General features: G+C 57.8%; 10 protein-coding genes across 10 annotated transcripts; 4 read left to right on the top strand and 6 right to left on the bottom strand.

The window, feature by feature from the left end:
* Positions 1-704: 704 nt before the first annotated feature.
* On the top strand, positions 705-1,983 carry D7B24_000121 (uncharacterized protein; the record flags this gene model as incomplete). Its single annotated transcript, XM_028634384.1, has 4 exons — positions 705-830; positions 914-1,410; positions 1,458-1,535; positions 1,590-1,983. 4 exons carry the CDS (start codon positions 705-707, stop codon positions 1,981-1,983), a joined length of 1,095 nt encoding a protein of 364 aa, XP_028499424.1.
* A 1,257-nt stretch (positions 1,984-3,240) lies between these two features.
* Positions 3,241-3,678, bottom strand: D7B24_000120 (uncharacterized protein; the record flags this gene model as incomplete). Its single annotated transcript, XM_028634383.1, has 3 exons — positions 3,241-3,315; positions 3,389-3,539; positions 3,641-3,678. The coding sequence occupies 3 exons, from the start codon at positions 3,676-3,678 to the stop codon at positions 3,241-3,243; spliced, it is 264 nt and encodes an 87-aa protein (XP_028499423.1).
* A 725-nt stretch (positions 3,679-4,403) lies between these two features.
* Positions 4,404-5,186, bottom strand: D7B24_000119 (uncharacterized protein; the record flags this gene model as incomplete). Its single annotated transcript, XM_028634382.1, has 1 exon — positions 4,404-5,186. The coding sequence occupies one exon, from the start codon at positions 5,184-5,186 to the stop codon at positions 4,404-4,406; it is 783 nt and encodes a 260-aa protein (XP_028499422.1).
* A 713-nt stretch (positions 5,187-5,899) lies between these two features.
* Positions 5,900-7,034, bottom strand: D7B24_000118 (uncharacterized protein; the record flags this gene model as incomplete). The annotated part of the gene is made up of 4 exons (XM_028634381.1): positions 5,900-6,539; positions 6,595-6,659; positions 6,722-6,915; positions 6,980-7,034. 4 exons carry the CDS (start codon positions 7,032-7,034, stop codon positions 5,900-5,902), a joined length of 954 nt encoding a protein of 317 aa, XP_028499421.1.
* Positions 7,035-7,744: 710 nt separating this feature from the next.
* On the top strand, positions 7,745-8,565 carry D7B24_000117 (uncharacterized protein; the record flags this gene model as incomplete). Its single annotated transcript, XM_028634380.1, has 2 exons — positions 7,745-7,807; positions 7,987-8,565. 2 exons carry the CDS (start codon positions 7,745-7,747, stop codon positions 8,563-8,565), a joined length of 642 nt encoding a protein of 213 aa, XP_028499420.1.
* Positions 8,566-8,942: 377 nt separating this feature from the next.
* D7B24_000116 (uncharacterized protein) lies at positions 8,943-10,186 on the bottom strand (the record flags this gene model as incomplete). The annotated part of the gene is made up of 4 exons (XM_028634379.1): positions 8,943-9,000; positions 9,083-9,842; positions 9,958-10,003; positions 10,058-10,186. 4 exons carry the CDS (start codon positions 10,184-10,186, stop codon positions 8,943-8,945), a joined length of 993 nt encoding a protein of 330 aa, XP_028499419.1.
* Positions 10,187-10,830: 644 nt separating this feature from the next.
* Positions 10,831-11,588, top strand: RIB5 (Riboflavin synthase alpha chain; the record flags this gene model as incomplete). Its single annotated transcript, XM_028634378.1, has 2 exons — positions 10,831-10,861; positions 10,942-11,588. The coding sequence occupies 2 exons, from the start codon at positions 10,831-10,833 to the stop codon at positions 11,586-11,588; spliced, it is 678 nt and encodes a 225-aa protein (XP_028499418.1).
* Positions 11,589-11,778: 190 nt separating this feature from the next.
* MUS81 (Crossover junction endonuclease mus81) lies at positions 11,779-13,554 on the bottom strand (the record flags this gene model as incomplete). The annotated part of the gene is made up of 1 exon (XM_028634377.1): positions 11,779-13,554. One exon carries the CDS (start codon positions 13,552-13,554, stop codon positions 11,779-11,781), a length of 1,776 nt encoding a protein of 591 aa, XP_028499417.1.
* Positions 13,555-14,371: 817 nt separating this feature from the next.
* PCM1 (Phosphoacetylglucosamine Mutase) lies at positions 14,372-16,070 on the top strand (the record flags this gene model as incomplete). Its single annotated transcript, XM_028634376.1, has 2 exons — positions 14,372-15,127; positions 15,216-16,070. 2 exons carry the CDS (start codon positions 14,372-14,374, stop codon positions 16,068-16,070), a joined length of 1,611 nt encoding a protein of 536 aa, XP_028499416.1.
* A 1,073-nt stretch (positions 16,071-17,143) lies between these two features.
* On the bottom strand, positions 17,144-20,680 carry D7B24_000112 (uncharacterized protein; the record flags this gene model as incomplete). Its single annotated transcript, XM_028634375.1, has 2 exons — positions 17,144-19,940; positions 20,028-20,680. 2 exons carry the CDS (start codon positions 20,678-20,680, stop codon positions 17,144-17,146), a joined length of 3,450 nt encoding a protein of 1,149 aa, XP_028499415.1.
* Between the last annotated feature and the right edge of the window lie 284 nt (positions 20,681-20,964).

Below are 20,964 nucleotides of genomic sequence, written 5' to 3'. Positions count from 1 at the left end.
CTTATGCGCTGCCGGATCGAAGCCGTGCTCCCCTGGATGGTCGAGATCTTGAGATCAGCCATGGTGCTGGGTCCGTGCATCATAGATGTCCTCCGCCCCTTCTCCGCCCTTCTCGCTTGACACGATACAGCCTCCATAGGTGAGATGCAGGCGACGACCGTTGGTGACGATGGGGGTGGAACGCTTGCGCACCTCCTGCCTCCCCGTCTTCCCTTCCCGCACACCATGGCCTCGATGGTATGACAAGTCAGATGCGCTAGGACATAGATGTGTGACGACCCTTGATCCCGTGGCTGACTTCCTCATCCCGGCACGCGACGTTATTCCCGCACGGTTCACTCCATTCACTGACATCTTGCTTCTCCTGGCTTTGCCCGCAAAATGTGACCCCGGCACTCCCTTCACGGAAGCTGATGGACGTTACTCAGTGACAAATCTTCGCCATATCTCCCTGCCGTAACAGATGATGGCTGGTTCTGGTCTGATGTCTGCCACATTGGTGCGTGCTCTGCGCGAGAAACTATGTGTGAACCCTTCCATCCCCTGCGTTCGTCCCCTGGTTAGACGTGTTTCCCGCCACTCGTCCGCACTCTCAAACCTATAAATGCTCCATGCCCTCTTAGGTTACGGGTACGCACACGCCTCGGTCACAGCCAACGCTGTTGGGGGTTATCAGACGCCATAGTACACCCGCGTTGCCCACCATGGAAGACTACTCAAACATCAAGTCAAGGGGAGTACAGATGTTCTACATCCAGCTCGTATTCCTGATAGTTGCAGGCCTCTTCGTCCTGCTCAGGGTCTATGTCAGGACTGTGTTGGTCAAGAAAGTAACTCTGGATGACTGGCTTATTTTCCTTGCTATGGTCAGACTTCTTAGTTCTCCCATTGTGGCATGAGCTAACTCAGTCAGCTCATATACCTTGTGTATGGTGCTGTTGCTCTCGATGGCATTCGAAACGGCGCCACTGGAAAGTCCCTCGCCGAGCTCGAGATAGACGATGCAGCTGTCTCACTGCGGGCTTGGTACATCTGCGAAGTTCTCTATGCTCCCACGACCTTGGCCATTCGCGCGTCAGTCTGTGTCTTGCTCCTCCGTCTCGCCTCGAACAAGATTCACCGTTGGATCATCTGGATCAATCTTGCCGTCGTTAGCGTCGTCTCCATCGCCTTCTTCTTCCTACTGGTCTTCCAGTGTAGCCCCGTACATTTCTTCTGGCGCCAGCTATATGGAATTCAGGGCACCTGCATCGATCATAACATCGTGCCATACGCAACCATTGCTCACAGTGTCATCTCGGCTTTGTCTGACTGGTGCCTGGGACTGCTACCTATTGCGTTGCTTTGGAACGTAGATATCAACAGAAGAACGAAGGTCATCATTGCGATTCTCCTGAGCATGGGCATGGTGTAAGTCTTTGTCGCTTGCTTTGACGCCGGGTGCTAACAAGACGAAGTGCTGGAATTGCCCTCATTGTCCGCATTCCTTTTGTACGCCACTTGGACATTTCCATGGAGTTTCTATATGCGACAATGTAAGTCCCCTGACCAAGCTCCCGACACCACAATATGCTGAGACACAACATCAGTGACGTAGCCATTTGGTCCATCATGGAACCTGCCCTTGGCATCATCGCAGCTTGTACAGCTACCTTCCGTCCTCTTTTCAAGAATTGGGGTTTTGGATGGACAAGTAAGCGAGACCCTCGCGACGACAATATCCACAGCCGTGACCAGAAGGGCACGGAGCTTTCGTCGACCACTCACACGGTATCCAAGCACCTGAGCCAGCTTGGACCCAGCGGCGAGTCACAGATGGAGCTCAATGTTGTCTCAATACCCAGCTCGCCGCGGGATATCGAGAGTGGGCAAATCCGTGTTAGGTCTCCATCACCGACATACCGAGCGTACAGTCCTGATGGGCCGAGGGACAGTGGAGAGGGGCATCCTGATATGCCGGCACCACCGGCAGCGCGGAGGTAGCTTGCCCCCGCCAGTCATTCAGAGCAAGCGTGACGAGATTTGGAGGCGTTCCAGTAAACGTTCCGGTATGAAATTCATGATGAGAGCAGAGATAGACTTAGAGGGAATGCAAATCATGACTTGTTAATGACTCCTCTGCTGAAGTTACTAGAGATGGTCTCCAGCGAGTAGGAGCTGCAAACAGTAATACTGCTGCCACCTGACGATCTATATAGCATTTACAGAAAAGGCCGCACCGCCCCCGAACCTTGCCAGATTCAAGGGCACATCGAGTGCTGCATCAAACATCATCTAAATCCATGTCCGTCCACATCATGGCACATCGCGAGGCGTGTAGCATCACGCTTGATACTTGACTCCAAAAAAAAGAAAGAAAGCAGAACAATAGGTAGATACCCAACTCGATTGTGCGATTATTCTCGAACATGTTAGTGGTCGCCGCGTTTATCCAGATAACACAGGAGCTCGGTGACTCCCTCCGCTATTTTCAACCCGGCTCCGAACTAGGAAGCCAGCATATCCTAAACATCTTTTCAGCCAAGACTGGTTGCTATTGAATGCGGCGACTTGTGTTCAAGCATCCAACGCTTAGCTGCTAGATGCTTAGCTGCTTCAACTCGCAGATGACCGTGCAAGTGGCGGGCTGAGGTATCGGACGTGGACAAAACGGCCCGGAGTGTGAACGGAGACTTCGAAAGCCAGATTACAGGCTTCAAAACTGTCTGGAACTACTGCTGAGCAGACTGATATGATGCTGCCAAGTCTGGACTTCAATGTACCGTACGCCATGAGCCGACCCTATGCCTCCCCAACAAGCCATGTATGTCACGATGAAGATATGCCAGGTAGGTCACACGTCGAGGGCGTAGCGCGCACAGCAGCAGAAGCATCATCACAATTATCACAACAGAACATTGCCTGGCATTGCTCAACTTCGGCAACCACTGACTGCAGCAAGACCGCCGTCTCGTCGTATTGGTACACAAGGGGACAGCTCCCAGGCCACCTCCAGCCGTCGCTGTGCAGCCGTCAGCGCCCAGGCCGGTGTCGACGCCCTCTTCAAGATGCCTACAAAGCTCCGAAAAAGAAAATACAAAGCAACATGCCAGAAAACGCCAGGAGAGAGAAATATGTGTGACGTCTCCTCTATTGTCTGCTCGACCATCCTCCCATCCATCTCGATGATCGAATCCCCCCACCAGCCAGCCTTGGTATCGTATCGCAGGTCGCATTCGAATCGCCGCCGCCGCCGTCTCCTCACAGCGCAATCGCCCCCCTGCGGCTCTCTCGCATGTGCAGAACGCCCTGCATGCCGCAGAAGACCAGGAAGCCCTGCGTCGACACATTAGCACCAGTCATAAACTGAGACCTTTCAGGTCAGAGAGGAGAAGCGAGGAGAACTTACCGCGTAGATGATCACAGCAACGAAGAGGGTGCTCGCGACAACGGGGCCGTTCTTGGGGTCCTCAATACCGCCGACCAGCTCGTGGTTGTTCGCCCTGAAGAGCAGCCCCAAGACGCCGAGAATGAGGATCGCGAATACGGAGATCACCGTGCTGCAGTGAGCATACGCACGTTAGCCTGCTGTTGATGGTGCCGCCGGACTTGTCGACATGTCCGGAGCTACAGATCGCGAGGACAAGAGAGGGATACATACCACGACCACGCCTGCATAGCACTCACGACAGGCTTCATGATTGCGAAGTCTGGGTTGTCTGGGGCCTGCGAATTGGTTTCTGTTTCTGGATGCTGTTGCAATGCCGGTCAATCGTGGATTTCAGGCTGTTGATGCAGAGCTGCCTAGAGGGTACGGGTGTGTCGTCAGTGGAGGTTCGCATAGGTGAGGCTGGAGCTAGGAAACGGGCTGTACTGTGGCTTAATCTGCACCGCCACAAACAGGAATCGCGTGTCACGTGATGGTCTCAATCTCCTCGACAAAAGCCCACATCACTACTCCGCAAAATTCAAGTCATCAAAGCAAGAGACACAAAACTTGTAAGAGTGTATTCATAATGATTCTATGTAAGCGTACTTTGTCCAGTCCATGCGCCCGCAGTCATCTAGCCCCTGGCTTCTTGGCAAAACAGTTGGGAGCTGGCCCCTTAAATCACACATCAAACACTGAATAGAGCAATGAGCCCAACCATCGTGGAGATCAGGATTGCAGAGACACAAGCTTTGTTGCCCAGGTTTTGATCGGCCTTGCTTTCTTTGCACTCCTCTGAATCGTTGTTGCATGCCCTGCACCACTCCTTTCGGCTCACGATCGCGGTCGGCTCGTATTCAGCTGAGAACTTCTTGTAGCGCAAGCCTTTGCCATCGGGCCCGAGAAAATGTTCCTTGAAGCCATCTAGCTTCGAATGAGTGTAGAAATGAACGAAGACGTCTTCGTGATTTCCGACAGCGGGGTCCTCAGCCTCCTAGATGAGTTCGAAAACCACAGAGGTGGCACGCGTGATGATCTTCTCAGCCTCTGGAGAAGAAGTGTCGAGGCGAGCGAGATGGAAAAACGACGGAATGGCATTGAATGGTCCAATCGATATTGTGAGCTGCGGCTTCTCGTAATCGGCCTTGATGACACCATCAAAGGCCTTGATGACTTGGCCCGCAAGCACTCTGCCAGCAACTGAACAGGCCTCCTTGACACCTTTGCCTTTTGGGGTGCACTCGGCCCAACTGACTCCCTTCTCGGGCCCTGCTTTGTGCGTCAATCCATCTGACTCTTTTGAATGTTTAACCCTCGTGGGGTTGACACTATGATGGACGACGACGTCTGCCAGAATGTTCTTCACTGAAAACTCTTCAAGGTCTCTGTGAGGAGAAGTGGGAGGGACTCGTCGCGTGGTGCAGAAGGTTTGGCTCTCGCGGTGGCTATCGGGAATCAGACCATGGGCGAGGCCGATGCAAGCGTGCCGGACAGCATGAATGTTCTTGTCGGGGAGGATAACTGTGGCTTGTCCCTTGACTATTTCATCAACCTCCCAGTTGCTGAGCCAGGTGGCTTCACTGTCAAAGTACCTGCTGAAGAATGCTTGGCCAGAGTGTGAGCTGCTTGTGTTTTCGTACCACTCCTCGGGCATCTGGAAATCGTGTTTGGTGTCACATTCTTCCTCTTGACGATGGTAAATGACAACACTGCGGGTAAAATTTGCAGCGTGGATGAGCGGCAACGTGAACAGCACGAGGGCAACGTTCGTCAGCATATTTGCAGCTGAGAAGTGGACAATGTGGCCGTGGGATGGGACGTGAGTACGAAGGGCAGGGATGAGGGTCGTGTTGAGATAAAAAGTAATGGGTCAAAGAAGATGTGCTAGATAAACCTGGGATTCCTGAGCCGATACTGAACCAGCTTTGCGAGAAATCGGAGGATGTGGCAGGTGTATGGTTGACGACCGTTGTCTTTCCGGGATGGTAGCGTAAAGAAAGGTGGTGCAGTGGCAATTTGTGGTGACTATAAGAGAATGTGGCAGCTGAAAGACAATGAGTGATAAACCAAAGTCGGTTCGAGGAGCTTGCTAGTAATGGGGGACAAGGCGATGAAGATGGGAGATGTGGAAGAAGAGATGTAGAAGAAGAGAGGTGTAAAAAGAAGAGGGCCAACGCCAAAAGTTTGTTCAAGGGGAGTAGGGGATTCTCGGCCCATCATGCCAGGGAAGCAACCCCATTGTGTGGCTCTTGAAAAGAACTAGCCGGGGCCTCCAGCGAAGGGAAGGAGGATGGGAGGCCTTAGATCTCTGGCCCGAAGTGAAAAGGAGGGAGCGGCCCTGCCGGTACCTTCCACCGCGGGGTTCGAGGAGCAAATGCGTCTGGGCACATGGCAAGCTTGCATCAGCGTATGAGGGCCACATCCAGCGAAATTCCGTAACCAAAGGCGACCACTGTGTTGATAAAAGTCTATACCTACGCAGTACTCTGCTCAAAGCTTGGCCTCCCCCTTACGCCCGCTCTTGACATTATTGGAGAAAGAACCTGACAGAATGAAGTCAGGGTACTTCACATGGTCGTCGAGGCCGACTGCCGTGCTTCCAGACCGCCTCCATGCACCACCGTCGACGGGGATGACCTGACCATTAACGAGACTTCCTGCGTCACTGAACAAGTAGACGGTCGAATCAGCAATATCCCTGACCAGACCCCATCTACCGAGGGGAATGGCAGCCTCCGCAGCCTTCATGTCGACTGAGCTACTCGACAGTCGCTGCATCCCTTCCGTATCCTTGATCGGGCCAGGAGCCACCACGTTGCTTGTGATGCCGTAGGGACCGTATTCAAGCGCCACCGAGGCCATGAGCGAATCGACAGCAGCTTTCGCCGCAGACACGTGGGCCTGGAGAGGCATGCCGGTGTAGTGGAACGTCGCCGACACGAACATGATCCTTCCGCCGGTCAAGCCATTCGTGCTCGGGTTGGGGTTCCTCTTGGCTGACTCGACCAGATACGGCACGGTGGCCTTGATCGTGTTGAAGGTGCCCAGGACATCAATATCCATGACTGCTTTGAAAGCGTTGGAGCTCATGCCAGAGATGGGAGCAACGAAGTTTCCCGCGGCTCCAGCACTATGTCGCGATAATCAGCATCGTGACCCGGGCAAACAGGTCCGAGGAAACTTACATGACGAAATCAATGGCACCCAGCTCCTTGACACAGCGATCGGCTGCATCTTGCAAGCTCTTGGGCTGCATGGGCTTCGTAAGCAAAACGTCTTCACTTGAACTGCACAGCGATTGAGGGCACGTACGCTCCTGACATCGCATGCGCCGATGCCAATGACCTTTGCACCTGAACGGGCAGTCGCGATGTCCTTGGCGACAGTTTCCGTCTTCTCCACGTTCCTGCCGATAATGCAGGCGTTCGCGCCCAGGCGGACAAGAGCTCTCGTCTGAGCACTGCAAATGGTGCCTGCTCCGCCAGTGACAAACACAACGCGATCCTCTGAGAAGGTGTCAGCTGGGCAAGCTCATGCAAGTGGTGAGCGGTCACAAGGGAAGGGGCTCACTGAAGATGCCGTCCTTCCAGACGGAGCTCACGTATTCAGACTCGGGAATAGGCATTTTGGGAAGGATGACTGTATGCAAGAGAAGGAAGGATAGAAGCGATGAACAGTTTGTCAGATCCGCGATCTTGATGTATGCTACGTAAAGGAAGTGGAAATGATGATGAAGTGTACAACGACCGTACTCCGAGGATACGAATGAAGCTCGACTAATCAGTGTCACCCGGGCCTTGCTGAGAGTTTGCCAAGGATCGAACCTCGGCAAGTCATCACCACCATCGTGAGCTTGGACTAAGAGTGGGCCCAAAGTCTGGGGAACTTACCTGTACTCGCCTAACGTGTGAGGCAGCGCGGGCATCAGCTGGGTGTTTGGAGTGATTAGGTAAGGTAGTTTGGCTCGCATCAGTCTACGGTTGGCCTGTGAATCCTTCCCCACATGACCCCAATACTACTGGAGCTTGGAGGCGCCTACCTCCACAGCGCTCCGTTTCCAGCGACAGGCGCTATCCTCCGACGGCCACCAGCGCCTGCCCAACAGCATTCGACCAGTGACCAGCCCCTCATTACCACCTGCCACGCCGCACCACGACCTTAGTCGTCAGTCATCAGGCACACCCCCCCCCGGCTCCAACCACCCGTAGGGAGGTACCCCAGCTCTTCGTACGTCGAACGACAGGCGGTCATCAGCTCTGTCCCATTCCCTCCCACTTTCGCCCTTCAACCTCCATCGGTCCCCGACTCCTTCAGCATCACCTAACCACCTGAGCCATGGCTTCCAGAAGAGTTTCGGCCCTGAAGTTCGTGGGCACTGTCTCACTAGGTCTCCTGACGGTACGTCTTGCTTTTTCTCCGCCCTGCACTCTGTTCACGCCGGGTTCCGCGAGCGGCCGGGTGGGTAGTGACGCCACCACCGCCTGTTGGACTCCCCGCACCGCACCGCACTCTCGTCCGCAACTCGGGAGGACATCTCCCTGTCGCAGTCAACGACCACTAACGCGAACACTCTCTAGGGCCTCTCCTACTCTCTCTCCGCCGTCACGGTGCCCTCGATTCTCGCCCTCCCCTCCGCTTCTGACGCCGTCCGCGCCTTCGAGAACCTCACCTCTTCCTCGACCCTCCAGCTTCGCGCTTTGACCGGCCTTTCGACCGCCTCCTTCCTCCTCGCCTTCTTCCTCTCCCCACGCGCCTTCCGCCACCCCTACCTTGTCTACGCCTCCGCCTTCGCCCTGACTTCCAGCCTCGCCGAGCAGATTGCCTCACGCTCTCTCGCCGCCGACTCGTCCTCCCACGAGGCCGCCCATGCCAACCTCGCCGCCCGTCGCGAGAGGCGCGCCGCCCGCAACGCCGCCCGGACGGCACGCATGGAGGCCAGCTATGAGGTCGTCGGCGACTCGCACAGCGACGGCACCGGCAGTGTCAGCGGCGCAGAGGACCTCGATGCCGAGGAGGAGGCGCTCAACGGGGAGCAGGTGCGCGGCGAGGTCGAGGCGTTTGGAAAGACGCAGCTGGTGCAGGCCGGTGTCGCATCTGTCGGCTTCCTGATGGCCGTCGTGGGTATCTGGGGCGAGGGCGTCATTTACGTGTTTTAGAGAGTCGGACCTGGGTGCATGCTGATTCAGTCCATCAGTTTTCTCGCTTCCGGTGTTGGGTGTCGAGGATTGGCTTTTCGAAGTATGGATACACGAAGTCATCGCTGGTTTTTAAAAATGCCGTTTTCTCTCTGAGCTGCCACCTTCATGGATATAGGTTTAGGTCTGGCCGAATTAGACCAAGTATAAAGCTGAGGGTCACAGTCCTGTGGAAATCGTGTGTGAAGTGTCGCCTGCGTGCTGTGATGACATGTCCCTTTTTGCTCTAGAGTTACTTCTACCTATGCTACTATTCTGTTTATGCGGAGGACTACCCATTTGTTTCGTCATATTTGCATCAGATATTTCCAGTGCAATGCTGTGCATGCATGCCAGGCTCAACCCTTGAGCCTCTCCGTCCCAGCCATGTCGTCCTGCGCATCCTTGATCAAGAAGCTGCGGCCGAGGTCAGCACCACCCAGAATGACGTCGCGGCGCGCCAGACTACGAGACAGAAAGAAGGAAGGGGGTGACGTACTTGTACCACAGCACCGTCGGCGCAATGGTGCCGAGATGCCACAGGCTGTGGGCGTCGAGGGCGCCCCAGACGGGGGCAAAGTCGAAGAGCTCGAGGCTCATGACGGTGATGACGCTCGCGACGACGAGACCGGGCCAGACGGCCCAGGCGCGCTTCGTCTCGCGGTACTTGCTGTAGCTGTACCAGACCCAGAGGGCGTTCTGGACCATGCCGACGGCGACGTTGGCGGCCATGTTGTAGGTGTAGTCCCAGGCGACGCCCTTGAGGTAGGCGACGTGGGCGGCGTAGAGGAGGGCGCAGAGCAGGGACCAGGCGCGCAGGACGCTGCGGCGGCGGGGCGTGGCGCGGTAGAGGCGGAAGATGCGCACGACGGTGTAGTAGAGGCCGTAGAGGACGGAGGCGCCGGCGGCGAAGTAGTCGAGCTGCTCGGTGGCCGTCGAGTCGCGCGTGTGGAAGACGGCGGAGAAGACCCACGAGGCGATGCCGACCTGGGCGAGCAGGACGTAAAAGGGGTGCAGCGGGTAGGCGGTCGGGATGGCGGCGCGGAGCTTGCGGAGGCCGTCGCGGTGCGCCACGAGGTTGCCGAGGGAGAAGAGGACCGAGGCCGGCTCCTGCATGCCGAGGAGGCGGTGGAAGGGCCACTTGCCGTGGAACTGGACGATGGGCAGCGCGCGGTCGACGCGGCGGTTTGTGATGATGTGTTGGCAGGTGTAGTCGCATTCGGAGGAACATGTCCAGAAGAGGAGGCGGCGGTGGAGAGCTGTCAGGGACGAGAAAGTCAGCGTGCTGTCGTGGCGGATGACAGACAGGGGAGGAAGAGGTCCGTTCGTTGTCTGGTCGGGGGGGGGGGGGGGGGGTAGGCGGGAAATGCATACGAATCGGTGTCGGATTGGAATTCAGGCAGTTCTCCTGCTTGCAAACCTGCGATCAATGAGCTGGTGTCCCTCAGGGTTGCGGGGAGGGCATCACACGAACCTCGACACACTCACGAAAGTCTGGGAGGCGGTCTCCCACAGAAGCGTCAACAACGACGGCAAAAAGGAGAAGCAGGGCGATGCTGCATAGCAGTGGCGAGAGCCATGCTCTCGCACTCGATCGGATCATGGCTGCAGCATGGACGAAAGGCAAAGGTAGAATGGAAGCAAAGTTGCCAGTTCCGAGCGTCTGGTGAATGCAAGAAGCCGACAGCGTGTGCTCACTTCCTCCCCCCCTCCCCCTGCCAAGCTGTTGCTCGTCACTGGCTGGCGGTTCAGGGCTGATTGATTGGCTGCGTCTCGGAGCTGCACTGGCCCCCCCTCCCCTCCCCTCCCTCCTCCCCAGATCTCGGGGGCGTGCGATGGAGCGGCCCGAACGTGAGACCCTGATCGTGCAATCGGGCGTCTTCGGGCGTCGGAAATGAACAGCGATGAAATGACTAGCTTCATTCCTCCGTTGCAGTCCCGCTCGAGGCTTCGTGTACCCCTGGTGCAGATAGGTTGTGTGACTGGACTTCTGGAAGGGTCAAGACGCCATTACGGAAGCATGTGTCGAGCTTAGTAATCAGATCTGTGTCTGCCGGCCGAGGGTGGGGCAATGCCCCTCCGTACCCCGGGCTTCTGTGAACAATATTCGGAGGGGCATCACTTGGGATCAGATTGACATTCTCAGCGTCTGTGTTCCATTCATCATCGAAAATTGAAATCGGCCATCCTTCCAACCCAGATACCACCTCAAGACTCTGCAGTCAAGTTGACGACCAAGCCGTCACCATGTTCACAGGCATCGTGGAAGACCTCGGCAGTAAGCCCCTCCCTCATATGACTCCCTCATATGACTCTCACCTCTGTGCGGACACACGCACTCACACTGCATGATCGCAGCCGTCACCGAGCTCAACGCGCAAGACGCCACCGGCGGTACCTCCCTGACCATCACGCTGGCCCCCGACTCCCAACTCCTTTCCGATGCCCACCTCGGCGACTCGATCGCCGTCAACGGCGTCTGCCTGACCGTCACCTCCTTCACGCCGACGGCCTTCACCATTGGCGTCGCCCCCGAGACGCTGCGCATCACCAACCTCGGCGCCCTGACGACGGGCTCGCGCGTCAACCTCGAGCGCGCCGTCCGCGCCGACACGCGCATGGGCGGCCACTTTGTCCAGGGCCACGTCGACACGACGGCCACCATTGCCGCCGTCACCCCGGACGGCAATGCCCTGACCTTCCGTTTCGCCCCCGCCGACCCCGCCCTGCTGCGCTACGTCGTCTACAAGGGCTTCATCGCCATTGACGGCGCCAGCCTCACCGTCACGCGCGTCAACGACGACGAGGGCTGGTGGGAGGTCATGCTCATCAGCTACACCCAGGAAAAGGTCGTCACCGCCGCCAAGAAGCCCGGCGAGACGGTCAATGTCGAGGTCGACATGATGGCCAAGTATGCCGAGAAGAGCCTCGCGGCCTACTTTGGCAAGGCGGGGGCCGCCGCCGCGGGGACGACCATCAAGGACATTGCGGCGCAGAACCAGTGAGTGGGTGCGTCAGCGAGCAGTAGCAAAAGAAATTAAAAAAATTAAAAAATTGCATCAATGACATGAAATTCGCTTCGAAGCGTGAGACTATCCTAACGTCCTGTGTGCGCGCCGTGCTACAAAGACAATGAGCCTGTTGTGGGGGACGATCCCGGCACGACTCCTCAGACATGCATCTGTCACGCATCGGTCATGCGTCCCCCCATACCTCGGCAATCCGCTGGCTGACGGCCTTGGCAATCTTCTTCCTTCCCACCATATGGGCCAAGCCGTTTGACACCATTTCGCGCTTCCTCTTGAGACCCTGTTCGCAGGTTCCGCACGCCGCAAATGCCTTGACAAAATCGTGCGGTGTTTTCCACCGCTTCTGTATCTCGAGTGCCTTTTCGCCAGTGACACCCCTCGTCGTCATGAGCATCTTCAGATAGACGTCCCTCAGCGTCATCATATCCGACTTGGAGGCCAGAGATGCAAACGCTGGGTAGCTGATGTAGTAGCCCCTCTCCGGCTCCTTCTCTCGGAGGTGCGCCAGCAGGGGGAGGTAGTTCTGCGCCGTGAGCACCTTGGTCGGAATCACCAACAGCGGCTTGCTCTCGTACAGCTTCTTCAGCAGGACCGTCATCCTGGCAAGGTACCGGATCGTGTCGTCCACCTTCTGCGTCTTTTTGAGAAAGTAGCCGTTCACTACCTGCGTCGACGCCACCGCCGACTGCACCGACTCCTCGTACTTGGAGAAGTGGTTCGAGTCCATGGCGATCTCCTCGACAATGTAAATGACGTTCTGAACTCCGGACTTGCGGAGGCGGAACTTTTGCTCGTGGAACCGACCATCTTTGATACTGCTGACAAGGTCATCGAGACGTTTGCGCTCGACGATCCAGTCGAGAACAACCTCGTCGCCTTCGGCACCGTGGGCAGTCAGAGCTGTAGCGTCGTGGGTTTTGGCGATCCACTGCGCGTCACCGACGTCGAGGGAACGCATGATGGGCTTGACGCCCTTTTTGATGAGCTCCTCTTGCAGATAATCTCGGTCTTTTGTGGCGCGGATTTCGCGGACGTCGAGGAGGAGGTGAACCGTGAAGGATCCGGGGGCGAGCTCGATAGGGGTAAACTGGGGGAGGCTATCACCAGCGGTGACGGACCCGTTACCCACGACGCCCTCGTAAGAAGCTTGAGGGGCGGTTTCAGCGGAGCTGCCTGCTTCGGTGCGCCGCAGTGCTCCCGTGGACTCTGCTGTGTTGATCGGTGCTGGTGCCCCGCCACTTTCATGTGCCGCCTGGGGCGCGTCGGCGGCGCTGGCGGCCCCAGATGGTCCCCCGCCGCCCGTTGTGGTCTGCTGGATCCGCCGCGCAACCTCCCAGCCTTCATCCGTCAAGGCGTACCTTCGCAGCGGCCGGCCTCTCTCATAGACAAACTCCTTGTCCAGCAGCGTCTTCATCGAGTTCCACGCCGTGTAGAACTTGGTGGGATCGCTCGGTGCCGTGAAAGACGAGTCGCTGTGCTCCTGCGCCTTGTCGACGAGATCGGCCTTGGTCATGCCCGACGTGGCGTCTTCACCGAGAGTGGCGAGGGCCAGGACGAGAGCATACGCGCCGGATCGATAGGCAGGAACGTACGGTTTCGGCTTTCTCGTCTTCTTGGGCGCCGCCGAGCCCTCGCCCTCGCCCTCGCCATCCTGCGTCTCGCCGGCGTTCCTGTTCTTCCGGGGACGCTCAGGCATCGGCAGGCCGTTCTGCTCGCAGTGTTTCTTCATGCGATCCGTCAGCCGCGACGACATTTTCTCGCCGAAGCCCTTGAGCTGGACCAGCTGCTGGGGGTGTTCGAAGGCCAGGGGACATGCTTTCAGGGACTCGTAGGCGTTTTTGTATGTCGTGACGCCTTTTGAGTTGCGCTCCCTGGCCGTGTCGAGCCATTCCTTGACCCAGTCCAGGAGAAGGGGGTTGGCGTATTGATCGTGTTCCCCCATGGTGGTGCGAGTGGTCAATCCTCATGGCAATGGCCAGGGCTCATGGGATCGGGGTGGCAGTGTGGCAGGGAGAAAGCGCGGGCAAGAAAAGCAGCGGCAAAAAAAAAAAAAAAAAGCTCCAAACGACGGGATGAGCCAAAGACTGGAGAACTGGAGAGATCAGCCATTCAGTAGTGGCCAGACGCTCCCAAGATGGCAGGGAAGGCATCGCCAATGGTGACGCGACGAGGTTGCGGCGGGTGGGGACGCAAGTGCGAGCTAGGCGCGCGAACTCACGTGATCCCCAAGGACGGGTCGGTTTCTATTCTCAGCGCAACGTTGCGTCGTATTTGCGTCACCGACTGACTTGCATCAGCCCGGCAGACACGATAAAAAGGTCTTGCTGCCACCCCACGCTAGCCTTGAAGCGGTCAAGCAGCAGGAAGCAGGGGCCACCACACGAGCTGGCCATGGCGGGGTCTCACCTGTAGCTGGTCCTGCTGGTCCACCCAAGAGGGGGCCACCCCGGGCGAGTTCGCTCAGGCACCGCAGCCCAGTGCAGGCCTTCAGGGCATCCCGCCCAGCCCCTCCCTGCCCCTCCAACCCCTACCTACCTACCTACCTACCTACCTACCTCACCTACCACTTCTCCCACCCCACCCTCCGCCGACGTGCGTCTTGTCTTGGTGCTGGGCTTGACCGTCTCTCAGACAACTTTCTCAGCTTGTCTCAACAACCACCAACTTCAACTCGACGATCAATTTTTATCTTCTCTTTCTCTCTCTTCCCAATTCCTGACAGCCTCTCTGCCCGCGATCGATTTCACACTCTCCCAGCCATGGACGCAAAGTTCCTCGCCGCTTCCCAGAAGCACCCCATCCTCGAGGGCCATACCTTCAAGTATGGCACTGCGGGGTTTCGCATGAACTCTGACCTCCTCGATGGCGTGACCTTCCGTGTCGGTCTGCTCGCCGGCCTTCGCAGCCGCAAGCTCGGTGCCACCATTGGCGTCATGGTCACGGCGAGTCACAACCCGGCCGAGGACAACGGCGTCAAGGTCGTGGACCCCCAGGGTGACATGCTCGAGCAAGACTGGGAGGCCCATGCTACGCAGCTCGTCAACAGCAAGTCCCACGAGGCCCTGCTCGAAACATACAAGGAGCTCGCCGCCAAGCTCAAGATCGACCTCTCCGCCACGGGCCGCGTTGTCTTTGGTCGTGACACCCGTCCCTCCGGCCACAAGCTTGCCATTGCGCTGGCCGACTCGCTCGACGCCACCGACGTCGGATACACCGACTACAAGATCCTCACGACCCCCCAACTCCACTACCTCACCCGCGCCATCAACACCCAGGGCACGCCCCAGGCCTATGGCAAGGTCAGCGAGGTCGGATATCACGAGAAGTTTGCCGAGGCCTTTGTCAAGGCTCTGAGGGGTCGCAAGGTCCAGGGCCAGCTGACGGTCGACTGCTCCAACGGCGTTGGTGGTCCCAAGCTGGTCGATTTCCTGAAATACGTGCCCAAGGACGTCACGGGCTTCGATGTCAAGGTTGTCAACGATGACGTCCTTCGTCCTGAGGTGCTGAACCTCGACGTGAGTGCCACCGCCCATTTTCCCACCTTGGCTCCATCTCTCTCCCACAAGCTTGCCCCCTGCTGACAGCACCTTGGCGTATATCCAGTCCGGCGCCGACTACGTCAAGACCAAGCAGAGGGCCCCTCCCTCGCCCAAGCCCGTCCCCGGCGCCCGTTGCTGTTCGTTTGACGGTGACGCCGACCGCCTCATCTACTACTGGACCGACCCCGACACGGGCTTCTTCATGCTCGACGGCGACAGGATATCGTCCCTGGCCGCCTCCTTCATCGCCGACCTCGTCCGCTCCGCAGGCCTGACCGACCTCCGCATCGGCGTCGTCCAGACCGCCTACGCCAACGGCGCCAGCACAAACTACATTGAGAAGCACCTCCAGCTGCCTGTCGTCTGCACGCCGACTGGCGTGAAGCACCTGCACCACGCCGCGCTCAAGTTCGACGTCGGCTGCTACTTTGAAGCCAACGGCCACGGCACCGTCCTCTTCAGCAACGACGCCCGCCGCGCCTTCCGCGAGACGCAGCCCCAGTCACCCGCCCAGAAGGACGCCCTCGAGACCCTCGCCGCCGTCAGCGATCTCGTCAACCAGACCGTCGGTGACGCTCTCACCGACATGCTCCTCATCGAGGTCATCCTCGCTCACAAGAAGTGGACCCTCAAGGACTGGGCCACGACCTACACCGACCTCCCCAACCGCCTCGTCAAGGTCGAGGTCGCCAACAAGGACGCCTTCACCACCTACGACGCCGAGCGCCGCCTCGAGACCCCCGCCGGCCTCCAGGACAAGATTGACGAGTGCGTCCGCAAGTACACGAGCGGCCGCTCCTTTGCGCGCGCCTCCGGCACCGAGAACGCCTGCCGCGTCTACGCCGAGGCTGCATCTCGCTCCGAGGCCGACGAGCTTGCCGCTCGCGTCGCCGAGTACGTCACCCAGTACGGTTCGTAGAGCGTCCGCAGCAAGAGGTGCCTGGGTGGGGAGCAGCAGCAGGCAAACGCCACGCTCAGCCTTGACGACGTGACAGACTTGATCTGGGACAGCCCGCTGCTGCTCTGAGCCACTTGATTTCTTTTTTTTGTGTTGTGAATCAAAAAGTTTTTTTCTTTTAACTCCGAGAAGCATTCATTATCCCACCCCATTTGAAATATGGAGAGGAGCAAACCGGGCGAGGCAGACCACAGGCAGGGGAGCTAGCCGGATGTTCTTTCCCACTTCTCGTCATGACCCCTTCACGACAAATGTCATTCGTTCCCTTGGTGACACGGAAAAATGAAAACCTTGGATACATGACCGCCTCCAGGGACGAGCATAGACAGAAAGCAACGCAGGTGGTCAACGTGTTTTCGTCTTCTTCTCCTCTCGTCGTGTGGGTGATTTGTGACATTGTTGAGGGGGTACAGCGTCGTCCCAAGTTCGTCCGAACCATCCGAACTACAGATGACCGATCCGTGGATGGTCCAGCTGTCATGCTGAGGATATTATGAGTGTGGGGGGGCCAGGAGCAGTACGATTGACTAGACAAAGTTCACCCCAGGTCCTCGCGTCACTACTCACAACATACAAGTCTCATCACGCCAACTCACCCAGCTGAACACAACCTCATTACCAGGCCAGGTGCCGCGAGGGGCACGGCCAGCCAGCTACGTACATGTTCAGCCCTGCCCAGCTAGCCAGCGTAGAATATATACAAAGACTCGCCAGGATGATGCAGCGAAAAGAAAACGGGGAGAACAAATTGGCAGAGCCAATCAGCCATGCAAGAAAGCCAAATCCCATCCAAACTCCACCGCCCTAATCTGCACACTACTCCTGAAACACGCCCCCCGTGTCGCACCGCGGTGCGGCAGATATACAAGCTGAGTAGACGTCGGCTTTATGCAGAACGGGAACAGAGTACGTCGTCTAAGCCTCTGAATCCCATAAAAGCAAAACTCCAGAGTGTGTTCCAATGCCGATATATGCGCTTCGCTTGTAAAATGAAAGACACACGACCGCAACCTGTCGGTTCAGATTGCGGCGCCTCATGCGTTACCGCTCAGCGTCCTGAACCGGTCCTCGAACGACTTCACCCTCTCCTCTTCCAAAATGCGCTGGAGCTTCCTCGTTTCCCGGACCGCCGCCTCGCGTTCCTCCTGCAGGTTCAGAACCTCGATCTGAGCAGCGCTCATCCGCGCAATGACATCCTGCATCTCCGTATCGGCCTCTGACAGCGTGCGCTCCAGCTCCGTGACTCTGGAGCGGAGCTTGTCGACCTGGACCTCGTCCTCGATGGACATCTTGGGCAGCGGCGAGCGCGGCGGACGCGAGAACATGGGCGACGCCACAGGACTGAGCATCTTGCGAGGTGATCGGCCGCCGCTACTGGCCGGAGAGGGAAGAGCCCGGCGAAGCTGAATGTTGTGCGCCTCCTTGATCTCCTTGATCTGCTCCTCGTGGCGCGCGACCCGGTCCTCTGACGCGCTCTGCGCCGCAGAGACCTCCTCTTCTAGCATGCGGAGGCGGCCTTGCAAGCTAGCGATGCGCTCAACATTAGCCTGGCGATCGATATCGCCTCGCGCCACCGTATCAGCGAGACGCTGTCGAAGGCTGGCGTTCGCCGCCAATTGTTGTCGGACCTGAGTGGCAAGCTCTTCAACACGACGGGCCGAATCGCGAAGCTCGTCGGCGAGCACACGTTCGCTTTCAATATGCTTGGCCTCGCTCTCATGGAGACTGTCGGCTTGAGTCTTGTTGTCCGACGCCTCCTGGCGAGCCGCATCGCGCTCCATGATGGCGGCCGACAGGGAGTGTTGCAGCTTCTCCAAAGCCAATTGCGTCCTCTCATCGGAAATAATCGCCCCACCTTGTTCTTCCAGCTCCTTGATCCTATTCAAGGCCTCTTGGTACGCAGCCTGGAGGTCTTTGAACGCTGCCTCGAGCGACTCGGACGTCACGGGATAAGCATCCGAGTTGCTACCGCTGCTGGAGCGCGCCATCGAGGGCGGGATCAGGATGTCCTTCTCGTCCAGGAGAGCGCGAAGCGAGGCAATCTCCCCTTCGGCTCGGTCTAGGTCCATCTTAAGACTGACCAGACCCTTCTCCACCTGGAACTTGTCGTTCACGGCATCCTCTGCGCGGCGCCGCAGCACCTTGATCTCGTTTTGCAGATCAGAGACGTCTTTGGCGAAGCCGCCTCGCCTGGGCGAATCCGAGAGAAGACGTTCGCGTTCCGTTTCGAGGACCCTGATCTTTTTCTCATTTTCGCGGTTCTGGAATTCCTGACGGTCAAGAAGATTCTTGAGCGCGCTGTGAAGGGCGTCCCTTTGCGCCTCCACGTCCTTCAGCCGTTCTGACAGGGCCTCGCGAGACTCAATACCACCCTTGACAGTATTGGATCGCGTCAAGCCGGTCGGGGCTCTCTGCAGCTTGAACGATCCTGCGGTAACCGAGTTGGACCTAGACAACGCAACGGACGACCGCGTGGAGCGTGTGGGGGGTTCCTCGACAGAAGCCTGCTTGATGGTGCGAAGATTCTGGTTTTCGCTCTTCAAGGCGTGGAGTTCCTGTTGCAACTTGCTCGACTCGTATGTGAGGTTGTCGTACTCGGAGGCCTCAGCCTCAAGACCCTCAACACGCGCCCGGAGCTGGGGTACGACCTCGTCACGAAGGTTGTCGCGCTCATTTGATGCGCTCTGCAGCTCGCCTCGTAGAGCAGCAAGCAGGTCCTCAAAATTATCTTTGACCTTCTTCTCCTCAGAGAGCCTTCGGCGGAGATCCTCGCACGTGGCTTCGAGTTCCTTCACCCGTCCATTGGCATCAACGTTGTTCATCTGAGCAAGATCGATCTGGGAAGCTCTGTCGGCGAGCTCCTTAATTTGTTGGTCGAGGGCTTTCCTCCTCAGACGTTCTTCTTGCACCTTCGTGGTCAGTTCGAGTCGGATAGACGCCTTCTCTTGCTCCGACCTCCTCTGCACCTTTTCTACTTCTTCTTTATTTTGGTCATATTCACTGAATTTGGTGGAGCTGACACCCGAGTCGGAGAAGTAATCACTTGTCCTTTTGCCCGGGGCCTGCGGGTTGCTGATCTCGGACTGTAACCTGTCCACAAGATCCTCTAGGTCCATCTCGCGCCGAATGGACGAAGCCAGTTCGGCGCTGATGGCCTTGAGCTCATCTTCCATCTCTTGTATCTGCGCCGGTGGTAGTAGGGTGGATGCCGGCGGTGGTGTGAGTAAATTCGTTTCGAGGTATCCAAGGGGGTTGGCATTCGCCTTTGAGCCCTTGCGCTGCAGGATAGATGGGGCTGCAGAGAAACCGGCTTCATCTGTCGAACCTGGGTTCCTGGCCGAGAGCGGCGACGGTAGGGATGAGAATTCGGTGGTAGACGGCGAGGGTGAGATGGCCCAGCCGAAAAGGCTTCCGAATTTTGTTGACCCGGGGGATTTAGGTAATGGCTTGTTGATTTCGGGCAGTCTGCTCGAGTCGATGGCAGTTGTTGGTGGCGTGGATATGTGACTATTTCTTTCGACCTTGTCCAGGTTGAGGTGTGGTGGTGTTGGTTTTGGTGCGATGATGGACATGGTACGATTATCATTAGAATAAAGACTGTATGCCGACTCTGACTCGCTGTCTGTGGTGTCCGCCTTGGTCGCGTTTGGTAGCAAAGGTGCGTCGAACGAGTGTGGGTTTTGCGTGACGTTGTTGGTCAGTCTGGCATGTTGCGGCAGGTCGTCTGAAGTTCTCGTTTGAGGGGAAGCCAGGTTGTTGCTGGGAGTGTTTCGCGTCAAAGGGTGTGGCCCGTCGTCGTCCTCTTCAGCACGGTCGGTGTTTGTTGGTGTCCTATTGGAAGAAACAAGTTAGAATTTGTTTGCCAATAGCAACTGGCCCGTGGTCGGACCAATACCAGGCGCACGGCGGAAGACCTACGGCGGCTTCTCGTGCGGTAGAGTAGTGGGCACGGTCGGGAAGGAGTCGAGGATGAAAGGAGCTAGCGAATGTTCCGAGGCTGCGGCCGGGTACTCGTAGAGCGTGGGGCTGTCGACAGAGTAGGCTCTCGAGAATCGCGTCTCGGGCTTGGGCAGGTGAATGCTGAGGGTGGCAGCGCCTTCAGAGAAACGGGTGGCTAGGGGCGAGGCGGTCGAGGAAAGGGGTTTCCTCTTGATGATGTTGGTCTTGGGTGTGCCTACGACAGGCGTCGTGTGGGAGCGGGCGTGACCGGGTGAGGGCTGGCGGGAGCTGGCGGCAGAGGGCGGCGCCGTGATGGGCGAGTGCGCAATGTAAGAGGCGTGGGCGTGGGAGGTATGCTTGCCTCGCTGCTGGACGTCTGTGTGGTTGTGGTGGTAGTGGTAGTGGTAGTGCTGCTGCTGCTGCTGCTGCTGGTGGACGGGTACTGGTAGCGGGTGACGGCCGCGCGGGACCAGGGGATCGGGATGGGGTGAAGGTGAAGCGTGTTGTGTCTCAGGAGCATCTGTGTATCCTCCTAGCAGATCCAAAGTGTCGACAGTGTCGCTCTCACTTTCGCTGTCGTGGAAATCGCGAGGGAGAACAGGTCTCGTTGGTTCAAGGTCCATGTCGGGCATGATAGTCAGGGGCGTCTGGGAGCGAGATGATGTTCGACCTGGCACTCTGGCTCTGGCTCTACCTTTGGCTGGCCCTAGGGTCGGGCTTGGGCTTATCTCACGCGGAGGAGGAAGCGAGGAGGTCAGCTGTCCATCGACGAGCGAAAGAGGGAAAGAAGTCCTTCGATGTCGGTGAGTCGGGGCCATTGGGGGCAGGCGTGGTGGACACCTCTGGGCGCGGCAGCAGGGGCGCAGGGTGGGATTGCGAGGATTGCGAACTGCGAATGGACAGAAAAGGCCATATC

Source organism: Verticillium nonalfalfae (genome assembly GCF_003724135.2).
Source record: "Verticillium nonalfalfae strain VnAa140/NRRL 66861 chromosome Unknown scaffold_1, whole genome shotgun sequence".
Taxonomy (NCBI): Eukaryota; Fungi; Ascomycota; class Sordariomycetes; order Glomerellales; family Plectosphaerellaceae; genus Verticillium; species Verticillium nonalfalfae.
The sequence above is the reverse complement of the archived record's forward strand: the minus strand, read 5'-3'. Positions and strand labels throughout refer to the sequence as shown.